A 12152-nucleotide genomic window follows, 5' to 3' on the forward strand; every position below is an offset into this window, starting at 1 on the left:
TCTCTGCTTCTTCAAAACTACTTGCCCTTCCATCTACGTTTGTATTGGCCACAAAGCCATCAATTCTGTCATCTAAATCATTGACATATAACATGAGAAGTGGTCCCAACACCGACCCTTGCATACCATCACTAGTCACTAGCAGTCAACTAGAAAAGGCTCCCTTCATTCCTACTCTTCCCCTCCTGCCAGTCAGCAAATCTATCCATGCTCTTATCTTTCCTGTAATACCACGGGACCTTATCTTGTTAAGCAACCTGTCAAAGTGTGGCACCCTGTCAAAAGCCTTCTGAAAATCCAAGTACACAGCATCCACTGATTCTCCTTTGTCTATCCTGCTTGTTATTTCTTTAAAGAATTCCAACAGATCAGTCAGGCAAGATTTTCCCTTGAGGAAACCATACTGACTACAGCCTATTTTATCATGTGCCTCCAATTACTCTGAAACCACATCCTTCACAATTGATTCCAATGCCTTCCCAACCACTGAGGTCAGACTATCAGGCCTATAATTTCTTTTCCTCAAAAAGTGGCATATAGAATACAGAGTTGAGAAATATACGATAATGCATTTTAGTAAAAGTAAAATAGTGCGAACTGTTAACTAAATGGGGAGAAGGTTCAAACACCAGAGGTGCAGAGGGACTGAGGAGTCCTCGTGCAAGACCCCAGAATTAATCTGAGTCTGTGGTAACGAAGGCAAAAGCAATGTTGGCATTAATTTCAAGGGGAATAGAATACAAAAACAAGGAGATAATGCTGAGGCTTTATAAGTCAGGCTGCACTTCAAGGATTGTCAACAATTTTGGGCTAAATATCTCAGAAAGGATGTGTTGTCATTGGAGAGAGTCCAGAGGAGGTTCACAAGGATGATTTTGGTACAAAGGGGCTAACTTATGAGGGGTGTTTGGCAGCTTTGGGCCTAGAATCACTGGAATTTAGAAGAATGCGTGAGGATCTCATTGAAACCTGCCGAATGTTGAAAGCACTAGATAAGGTGGATGTGGAGAGGACATTTTGTATGGTGGGGGTATCCAGAACTGGAGGGCACAGCCTCAAAACTGAGGGGCAACCTTTTAGAATAGAGGTAAGGAGGATTTTTCTTTAGCCGGGGAGAGGTGAATCTGTGGAATTCTCTGCCACAGACTGCAGTGGAGGCCAGGTCCATGGGTTTGTTTAAAGTAGAAGTTGATAGTTTCCTGATCGGTCAGGGCATCGAAGGATTTGGCAAGACGGCAAGTGTATGGGGTTGAGTGGGATCTGGGATCAGCCATGATGGAATGGTGGAACAGACTCGATGGGCTGAGTGGCCTCATTTTGCTCCTATGTCATATGGTCTCTGCCTGACTGCTTTCTTGAAGAGTGGAATGACATTTGCAATTTTCCGGTCCTCTGGAACCATACCAGAATCCATTGATCCTTGAAAGATCATTACCAATCTCTTCAGCCACTTCTTTTAGAACTCCAGGGTATATTCCATGTGTTCCAGGTGGTTTATCTACCTCCAGACCTTTCAGTTTTCCAACCACCTTCTCCCTAGTAATGGCAACTTCACTCACTTCTGCCCCCTGACACTCTGGAACTTCTGGCATAATGCTAGTACCTTCCACAGTGAAGACTGACCAAAATACCATGACCAGAAGTAAGCCATTTGGCCCATCGAGTCTGCTCTACCATTTTACCATGGCTGATCCTCCCCTCCACCCCCATCACGCCACTCCCCAGCCTTCTCCCCATGACCTTTGATGCCGTAGCCAATCAAGAACCTATCAATCTCCACCTTAAATACACCCAATGACCTGACCTCCTCAGCTGCCTGTGGTAACAAATTCCACAAATCCACCACCCTTTGGCTAAAGAAATTTCTCTGCATCTCTGTTTTAAATGGACACCCCTCTATCCTGAAGCTGTACCCTTTTGTCCTAGACTCCCCCACCATGGGAAACGTCCTTTCCACATCTACTCTGTCTAGGCCTTTCAACATTTGAAAGGTTTCAATGAGATCCTCTCCTCCCATCCTTCTAAATTCCAGCGAGTACAGACCCAGAGCCATCAAATATCCTGGTATGATAACCCTTTCATTCCTCAATCTGCCTGTCCTGCAGTCTTCCAGCTTCCTCCACACTACCTGCCCCTCCACTAATCTTCGTATCATCTGCAAACTTGGCAGCAAATTCCATCATCTAAATCACTATGTACCCATAAAATACTTATATACTTATTCAGTTCATCCACCATTTCCTTGTCCCCCACTATTATTTCTCCAGCACCATTTTCCAACAATCTGATATCTTCTCTCTCCTTTCTTTTACACTTCATACATTTGAAGTAACTTTTGGTATGCCCTTTAATACTCTTTCTGAGGATTTGACTTCATATTTTTAACCAACAAAGCCAGCCCATCCCCTCTGCCTACCTGCCCGCCCTTTCCATACGATGTGTATGTATCCTTGGATGTTAAGCCCCCCCACTCCCCCGCTATAATCTTCTTTCAGCCACAACGCCATACATACCAATACAAACTGTGCGACAAGTTCCGATTACTGCCTGGAGCCGGTCCTGTACTCATGAACCTTTTCGCTTTTGTTCCCCTTTACATGGCAACCCACCCTCTTCACTGCAAACCTGACCTTGCTAGCAGTCTCGCTATACACTGTCTCTGTTTCTTAACCAACTACCCCATTCTCAGCACTATCACTCCGGTCCCCCCCTCCCGCCAAACCCTCCCGAACATCTCAAGCTAAACTGCCCGCAAGGATATTGGTCTCCTTCAGGTTCGGGTGTAACAGGGTCATGCTATCCCCAGAGAGATCCCAATGATCCAGAAATCTGAAACCCTGCCCTCTGAACCAGCTCCACAGCCACACATTCATCTACCAGACCCTCTCTGGTGTGTGGCACAGGCAGCAATCCAGAGATGACCTCCCTGGAGGTCCTGTCTTTCAGCTTTCTACCTACCTCCCTAAAATCCCTCTTCAGGACCTGCTCGCCTTTCCTACCTATGTCACTGGTGCCAATATGTACCAAGACTTCTGACGGTCCCCCTCCTCCTTTGGAATGCCGTGCACCCGATCCAAAACATCCCCGACCCTGGCAACAAACCATCCGATGTCTCACGCGTTCATAGAAACTCGTCTCTGTTCCTCTAACTATGGAATCTCGTATCGCTCCCGTCGTCTTTGAGTCTCAGCGCCAGACTCCGTGCCAAAGACCCGATGACTGTGCCCCCACGCCCCTGCCTGCCCTGGGTAGGTCATCCCCTACAACAGTATCCAAAGCGCTAGACTTATTATTGAGCGAACGCCCACAGGGGTACTCTGCTCTGACTGCCTATTCCCTCCCCCCTCTCCTGACAGTCACTCGGTTACCTGTCTCCTATATCTAGGGGTGACCACCTCCCCTTTGCTCCTATCTCACTTCATCAGTCTCCCTTCTGAGCCGGAGCTTCTCGAGCTGCGGCTCCAGTTGCTTACTCGTTCCCCTGAGCTTACGGCCGGTGTGCTGTTGTGGAGAGGGTTGGGTGAGAAGGTGTCGGATCCCGACGCAAAGCTGAGGGTCTGAGCGAGAGGGAGCTTTGTGTGTGAGTGCTTTCTCCTTCACTAACCCTGCCTTTCTCCGGCCATAAGCAGGGAGGCTAAACACCACTCGGCCGCCGGCTCCCACCAGTGCCCAGCCGACCACCACCAAACCCAACACCGAGCGACCCGTGACCACCCGGCCGCCGGCTCCACTCGAAACCCACACCGCCCACCCACCCTGGCCAAGGGACACCTCTCGACAGTCGGCCCCCCACCGGCCATCCCTGCTGGGCGGTATGGAACCAGGTGAGTGTTGGGGGTCAGGAAACTGTGCTGTTTTAGAGGTCCCAGGGACCACCCCGACTCTTCTGTGTGGCAGAGCTTTGCTGGCAGGCTTATACCATGCAGAATCCCGGCTTCACCTTCCTTCTGCCCCGCGTCTGATCGAACCATCTCCCGACGGTCGAAGGTGGCCCTCGGTCTCGGAAGTTGTTCACTCGGCCGCTACTGCTCTCGGGACTGAGTTCTACCCCTGGGTCGGGGCATCACAGGTGGCCTGGAGTGCCGCCCTGCCCGCGGTGCCAAAGAAAGGACTCATTATCACCATCGCTGTGTTCCCGTCGTGTGACCTGGGCACTCATGGTCTTTCATCTGCCACGCTCTTTTCTCTATCCGTGACCGTGACCGTGACCGTGACTGTTCTCGGCAAGGTTTGCCATTGCCTTCTTCTGGGCCGCGCCGGAGGTTGTCTGCCTGGCGTCAGTGGTCACATAACCAGGACTTGTGGTATGCACCAGATACTCATATGACCATCCACTACCTGCTCCCCGATCGGAGTGGGGGGGGGGGTATGGGGGTGAGAGCTAAGCTGGCGCTACACCTTACCCGAGGCGTAGGCTAGCGGAGGGTGGGAGCGCCTTATCCATCCCTCCTTTGGTAGAGACGTATCTCCACCCCACCACCCAAAATAAGGATTAAACCCCTCAAACTCTCTCTAACTACCCCCCCCCCCCACTCACTCTCTTACCTTACAATGACCCGGTTCAGGCGTGGATAATTTCACTCACCTCAGCTCTGACTCACTGTCAAGGTCTCTTTACAACTCACATTCTCGTTGTTATTTTAGTTGCACAGTTTGTCCTTTGCTGTTGGTTATCACTCCTTGCCTGTTTATGTGTAGTTTTTCTATTGTATTTCTTTTTCCCTGCAACAAAAGAATCTCACGGGTATACGGACTTTGATAATAAATTTACTTTAAACCTGTGAACTTGAACTGGTCTCCTCTCTCCTCTCTCTCTGTTTCTCTCGAAGCTATACATCGCCACTCGGGGTCCCGGAGTCCGACCCACCCCCGCTGACCCCGACTCCCACACGCCGGAGATGCAGCACCTCAGGGTCCCGGAGACGCCTGGTGTCTCACTCAGACAGCTGTGCATCCGGAAACACTGATGAGCTGCTCCAGTTGAGATGGCCACGGTTTCCCTCAGTCTGTATCACAGACGTCTTGAACTCAGGCCAACGTTACACTTTTTCTGATTCCGCGTTAACCCATAGCTAACGACCGGTCTCTCTCCGCTAGGCAGCGGGCTCCCATCACTCAGGTAGGTGACCGGTGATTCTCGGAGTGCTGCCCGCGGTGTTCGTCCCTTCCAGGCTGACAAAGTGATCTTTTCTCCCTCCCCAGCTCTCCGGGAATCAGGAGTGGCCGAATTCACCGACAGAAGCAACCCTCTGCCACACGCAGGTACCTCGCACAACCCACCGCAATCTGGTAATAGGGCTACTGGAATCAGACTCCGATCTGACGCCCTGCTCTTGTCACTAGCAGGGGTCCATCGGTCAGAGCCAGCCATCGCAATGCGACGAGCGGGAGGCTTGGGTCCCATTCACGGTGGGTGAACCGCCTCAGCCCGAGCTCCAGACATCCGCCACCTCGCCCCCTTTCCTTCATTTACCTTTCCCTCTTTTATTCTAACTTCATCCTTCCTTTTATCTATCACACCCCCTTTCACTTTGCTTCTTTCTCCCTCTCCTTTTCTCTTTCTCCTTCCCTCTTCTTTGTTTTTCTCTCTCACTCTTTCTCCTTTTCTTTCTCTTTTTCGCCTCTCTCTCTCTTTCTCCTTTTCTCTCTCCTGTCTCTCTGGATGCAGTCTGATTTGCTGGCGTGTGGCTTGCCGCCGTCGCTTCACTCACACTCTCTCGTCTCCCTAGGTTTCAGCAGACAGGCTCATTTGGCGCGGCCCAGATCGGACTGGCTGATTCCTCCCGTAAAACCACGAGGTAAGTGAACAGCGACAGCGGGGTGTCTGTCTATTTCGGTTCCACAGCCTCTCTACGCCAGTCTGTGAACGCAGACGGGCCATTCTCGCACAGAGCACATCACATTATGCCCTGCTTCTGTTTTCTACATTATAACAAGGATTATGGCTTTCAAAACGGGTACCTTACTGGTGGTAAAGCATATCGACTGACTTTGTATAAAGTTGCCTAGAAAGACAAGTTGATTTTCCTTCAAACATCTCACAGAGTAGGATGTGTCCTTCAGAGAAGTTCATTATTGTGCCGGGACAGAAAGGTGACAGAGATAAATAAATCAACATAACGGGAAAATAGAGGGAATAGGATTGATTGCATTTTAGAACACTGATAATTCTGCGACATATATAAAACTGATCACATTTGGTGGGGTTACACCAGCAGTGGCCACACCACTGCTCTGAGTGTGTGAAAGTCTGTGAGTGTGATAGTGTGTGTGAGAAGCAGCCATGCCTCAGTGAGTGTGCGATCGTGTGTGTGAAGCAGTGTGTCTCTGAGAGTGTGGTGACAGAGGGTCTCTAAATGAGGGAGAGAATCTTGAACCAGAGGGGATAACTTCACTCATTTTCACTAGCCCCATCACTGAATGGTTTCCACAACCTATGGACTCACTTTCAAGGACTCTTCATCTTGTGCTCTTGATACCTAATTGCTTATTTATTATTATTATTATTATTATTTCTTTTTGCATGTGTACAGTTGTCTTTTGCACACTGGTTGTCCACCCTGTTGTTGTCTTTCATTGATTCTGTTATTGGAATTATTGAGACGGTCCACAAGAAAATGAATCTCAGACTTGTATCCGGTGACACACATGTACTTCCATAGTAAACATACTTCTGAACTTTGAAAGAGACTGAGAGTCTCTATGTGAGAGAGTCTGGGGGGATCTGAGAGAGAGTGTCAGTGAGAGAGTCTGGGGGTGATCTGAGAGAGAGTGTCAGTGAGAGAGTCTGGGGGGGATCTGAGAGAGAGTGTCAGTGAGAGAGTCTGGGGGGGATCTGAGAGAGAGTCAGTGAGAGAGTCTGGGGGGATCTGAGAGAGAGTCTCTATGTGAGAGAGTCTGGGGGGATCTGAGAGAGAGTGTCAGTGAGAGAGTCTGGGGGGATCTGAGAGAGAGTGTCAGTGAGAGAGTCTGGGGGGGATCTGAGAGAGAGTGTCAGTGAGAGAGTCTGGGGGGGATCTGAGAGAGAGTGTCAGTGAGAGAGTCTGGGGGGGATCTGAGAGAGAGTGTCAGTGAGAGAGTCTGGGGGGGATCTGAGAGAGAGTGTCAGTGACAGAGTCTGGGGGGGATCTGAGAGAGAGAGTGTCAGTGAGAGAGTCTGGGGGGATCTGAGAGAGAGTCTCTATGTGAGAGAGTCTGGGGGGATCTGAGAGAGAGTGTCAGTGAGAGAGTCTGGGGGGATCTGAGAGAGAGTGTCAGTGAGAGAGTCTGGGGGGGATCTGAGAGAGAGTGTCAGTGAGAGAGTCTGGGGGGATCTGAGAGAGAGTGTCAGTGAGAGAGTCTGGGGGGGATCTGAGAGAGAATGTCAGTGAGAGAGTCTGGGGGTGATCTGAGAGAGAGTGTCAGTGAGAGAGTCTGGGGGGGATCTGAGAGAGAGTGTCAGTGAGAGAGTCTGGGGGGGATCTGAGAGAGAGTGTCAATGAGAGAGAGTGTCAGTGAGAGAGAGTGTCAGTGAGAGAGTCTGGGGGGATCTGAGAGAGAGTGTCAGTGAGAGAGTCTGGGGGGGATCTGAGAGAGAGTGTCAGTGAGAGAGTCTGGGGGGATCTGAGAGAGAGTGTCAGTGAGAGAGTCTGGGGGGATCTGAGAGAGAGTGTCAGTGAGAGAGTCTGGGGGGGATCTGAGAGAGAGTGTCAGTGAGAGAGTCTGGGGGGATCTGAGAGAGAGTCAGTGAGAGAGTCTGGGGGGGATCTGAGAGAGAGTGTCAGTGAGAGAGTCTGGGGGGGATCTGAGAGAGAGTGTCAGTGAGAGAGTCTGGGGGGATCTGAGAGAGAGTGTCAGTGAGAGAGTCTGGGGGGGATCTGAGAGAGAGTCAGTGAGAGAGTCTGGGGGGGATCTGAGAGAGAGTGTCAGTGAGAGAGTCTGGGGGTGATCTGAGAGAGAGAGTGTCAGTGAGAGAGTCTGGGGGGATCTGAGAGAGAATGTCTGTGAGAGAGTCTGGGGGGATCTGAGAGAGAGTCTCTATGTGAGAGAGTCTGGGGGGATCTGAGAGAGAGTGTCAGTGAGAGAGTCTGGGGGGATCTGAGAGAGTGTCAGTGAGAGAGTCTGGGGGGATCTGAGAGAGAGTGTCAGTGAGAGAGTCTGGGGGGATCTGAGAGAGAATGTCAGTGAGAGAGTCTGGGGGGATCTGAGAGAGAGTGTCAGTGAGAGAGTCTGGGGGGATCTGAGAGAGTGTCAGTGAGAGAGTCTGGGGGGATCTGAGAGAGAGTGTCAGTGAGAGAGTCTGGGGGGATCTGAGAGAGAGTGTCAGTGAGAGAGTCTGGGGGTGATCTGAGAGAGAGAGTCAGTGAGAGAGAGTGTCAGTGAGAGAGTCTGGGGGGGATCTGAGAGAGAGTGTCAGTGAGAGAGTCTGGGGGGGATCTGAGAGAGAGTGTCAGTGAGAGAGTCTGGGGGGGATCTGAGAGAGAGTGTCAGTGAGAGAGTCTGGGGGGGATCTGAGAGAGAGTGTCAGTGAGAGAGTCTGGGGGGGATCTGAGAGAGAGTGTCAGTGAGAGAGTCTGGGGGTGATCTGAGAGAGAGAGTGTCAGTGAGAGAGTCTGGGGGGGATCAGAGAGAGTGTCAGTGAGAGAGTCTGGGGGGATCTGAGAGAGTGTCAGTGAGAGAGTCTGGGGGGATCTGAGAGAGAATGTCTGTGAGAGAGAGTGTCAGTGAGAGAGTCTGGGGGGATCTGAGAGAGAGTGTCAGTGAGAGAGTCTGGGGGGATCTGAGAGAGAATGTCTGTGAGAGAGAGTGTCAGTGAGAGAGTCTGGGGGGATCTGAGAGAGAATGTCTGTGAGAGAGAGTGTCAGTGAGAGAGTCTGGGGGGATCTGAGAGAGAGTGTCAGTGAGAGAGTCTGGGGGGATCTGAGAGAGAGTCTCTATGTGAGAGAGTCTGGGGGGGATCTGAGAGAGAGAGTGTCAGTGAGAGAGTCTGGGGGGATCTGAGAGAGAGTGTCAGTGAGAGAGTCTGGGGGGATCTGAGAGAGAGAGTGTCAGTGAGAGAGTCTGGGGGGATCTGAGAGAGAGTCTCTATGTGAGAGAGTCTGGGGGGGATCTGAGAGAGAGTCTCTATGTGAGAGAGTCTGGGGGGGATCTGAGAGAGAGTGTCAGTGAGAGAGTCTGGGGGGATCTGAGAGAGAGTGTCAGTGAGAGAGTCTGGGGGGATCTGAGAGAGAGTCTCTATGTGAGAGAGTCTGGGGGGATCTGAGAGAGAGTGTCAGTGAGAGAGTCTGGGGGGATCTGAGAGAGAGTGTCAGTGAGAGAGTCTGGGGGGGATCTGAGAGAGAGTGTCAGTGAGAGAGTCTGGGGGGGATCTGAGAGAGAGTGTCAGTGAGAGAGTCTGGGGGGGATCTGAGAGAGAGTGTCAGTGAGAGAGTCTGGGGGGGATCTGAGAGAGAGTGTCAGTGAGAGAGAGTGTCAGTGAGAGAGTCTGGGGGGGATCTGAGAGAGTGTCAGTGAGAGAGTCTGGGGGGATCTGAGAGAGAATGTCAGTGAGAGAGTCTGGGGGGATCTGAGAGAGTGTCAGTGAGAGAGTCTGGGGGGATCTGAGAGAGAGTGTCAGTGAGAGAGTCTGGGGGTGATCTGAGAGAGAGAGTCAGTGAGAGAGAGTGTCAGTGAGAGAGTCTGGGGGGGATCTGAGAGAGAGTGTCAGTGAGAGAGTCTGGGGGGATCTGAGAGAGTGTCAGTGAGAGAGTCTGGGGGGATCTGAGAGAGAGTGTCAGTGAGAGAGTCTGGGGGTGATCTGAGAGAGAGAGTCAGTGAGAGAGAGTGTCAGTGAGAGAGTCTGGGGGGATCTGAGAGAGAGTGTCAGTGAGAGAGTCTGGGGGGGATCTGAGAGAGAATGTCTGTGAGAGAGAGTGTCAGTGAGAGAGTCTGGGGGGATCTGAGAGATAGTGTCTGTGAGAGAGTCTGGGGGGGATCTGAGAGAAAATGTCTGTGGGAGAGAGAGAATGCATGTGTGTGTGTGAGAATGTGAGTGAGGGTGTCCTCTGCCTGTGTCTGTTTGCCCACTGTGGGTTAATGGGGAAGGTTGTTTCAATGGTGCGTCCCCCAGCCCCACTGCCCCAGGCATAGGTAGTTTCCTGGCTCTGACGCGTGATGTCTTACAGATGTCTTCTCTGTCTCCAGCTGACAGCCCTGAGCTGGCCACCAACCCTGCTTACACCTGGACTGACAAGAAGACCCCCAACAACCCAGGTCAGAGTCACCCAGGCACATGCAGAGGGAGGGACTGGAACTCCCTTTCAGCTTCACGGGGTTGGGATGGAGTGTGTGTGGCTCAGGGCGGTGTTTAGGTGGGTGCATCTCACAATAGGCACAGGCTGGGGTGGGATAGGGGCAGTTAATGGATGTCACGGGTGGGTGATGAAGGTTCTGTGTAGGACGGGGAAGATGGGTCCGGTGGGGGTGTGGGGAGGGTGAGATTAGAGTGATGGGGAGATGAGTGGAGGGGGAGGTTGGGGAGATGAGGCTATGGGTTCAGGTGGGTGGAGGGGGAAGTTGGGGAAATGAGCTGATGGGTACAGGTGGGGTGGGATTCCCGCATCAAAAACACCCCCCACCTCTGTAGTATTGGGAATGAAAGAGTGGGTAGTTTGGCCCACCTATCCTAGTCCTGCAGGAGTGAGTTGCCATGAGACGGAATGTGTGGTCAATCTCTGCCGCAAGTTTAGTCTCTGACCTACCAAAATCCTCTCAGAACGTCCAGTAGTCTCTGACCAAAATGGAGCAGCTACTGACTGCTGTTGCTGGGTTGATCTTGATCGAGCACCTGGGGTTAGGGAAGCCTTCCTTCTGCCCTGTTGACAGTCTGTGTCCGATAACCCGACCTTGGCACAGGCAGGCAGGAAACCCACTGCATGCCCTGACTCTCCTCTCCATGGGCAGGAGACCTGGCCTGGCTAACTGTTGTCACACTTGTAGCTTACAGCTCTACTCCTGGGCTCTCTGACTACCAGAAGTGGGTCCTGGGCCTCGGTGAGGGCACTCACAGTAAGTACACTTGCTATTATTAATCCAGGAGGTGCCAGTTAAATAAAAGAGCCTAATTCAAGCCTGATAAGTAGGCTGCATTGCACAGAGAGAATGGGGAGAGAATTCAGAAGTTGTGGGGACAAGGAGAATGGGAGTACTCATTCAGGATTCCCTTAAAGGTTTATATTATATTTTAAAATCATTTACAGATACAGCACAGAAACGGCCCTTCCAGCCCGACAAGCCCCACACTGCCCTAATACACCCTTGTGGCCAGTTAACCTCTACATTTTGGAATGTAGGAGGATACTGGAATTCCTGGAGGAAACACACACACTCATTGGGAGAACATACAAACTCCTTACAGAAGTGGTGAAATTGAACCTGGGTTGCAGGTGCTGTAACAGCATTAAGTTAATTGATAATCTACTATGCTGCTGTACCTGCAGGTTAATGGGCAGTAGTAAATAAGGCAAACACAATGTTTAATTTTATTAAGAGATGGAATGCGGAATGGGTCCTTACAGAGCAGCGAACTGCACCGCCCAACAACCATCCTATTTAACACTAGCCTAATCACAGGACAATTTACAGCAGTCAATTGACCTACTAACCAGTACGTCTTTGGACTGTGGGAGTAGATTGAGCACCCGGAGGAAACCCACACGGTCATGAGAATGGGGTTGGAGTGAGAAGGCAGGAGAATGAGGTTGGAGGATAGATGGTGGTGAAATGGACAGGTGCTGATCGGATACTGTTTCACAATTCCTATGTTCTATTTAATCTGGCAGATCAGAGAGCGCAGGATCCAGGTTCATGGACATTTGGTTCTTCAGACTGTTGCACTGTATTTTCATTTATTGACTGCACCCTGTGCCAGATTTCACAGCTGTGTACATGCACATTCTCCTCATGATCTTAATGGCTGACAAACATGGCAGCGACCAGCCCTAGAAGGGGGGTGCTGGGAATCAGAAAATCCCTGATACGGTTAGCTTGGAGTTACACCACTAAAACTTGTCGATATTTCATTGAAGGTCACGGGCTCAGAGCACCAGGAAACAGACCTCGCTAAGTTGCTTAGTTCATGTTGCTAAGTACATGAAGTTTTTCTGAAGTTACCTCTCAGTGCTCTGGTTTCCTCC

The 12152-nt window shown here is 51.1% G+C and overlaps 1 protein-coding gene across 4 annotated transcripts in view; it reads left to right on the forward strand.

Moving 5' to 3' along the window:
• vit (vitrin) overlaps nt 1-12152 on the forward strand; it is a 177089-nt gene that overhangs the window by 146775 nt on the left and 18162 nt on the right. Inside the window, exons 7-12 of one of the 4 annotated variants that reach the window (XM_073056606.1) lie at nt 3627-3824; nt 5203-5262; nt 5344-5409; nt 5730-5798; nt 10162-10230; nt 10957-11025. In XM_073056606.1, coding sequence (XP_072912707.1) covers nt 3627-3824; nt 5203-5262; nt 5344-5409; nt 5730-5798; nt 10162-10230; nt 10957-11025 — 531 coding nt within the window. The remainder of the gene's footprint in view (nt 1-3626; nt 3825-5202; nt 5263-5343; nt 5410-5729; nt 5799-10161; nt 10231-10956; nt 11026-12152) is intronic. The other 3 variants (XM_073056608.1, XM_073056609.1, XM_073056610.1) reach the window with 3 other exon arrangements.

The sequence above is a fragment of the Hemitrygon akajei genome, chromosome 9 (assembly GCF_048418815.1).
Source record: "Hemitrygon akajei chromosome 9, sHemAka1.3, whole genome shotgun sequence".
NCBI classification, from domain to species: Eukaryota; Metazoa; Chordata; class Chondrichthyes; order Myliobatiformes; family Dasyatidae; genus Hemitrygon; species Hemitrygon akajei.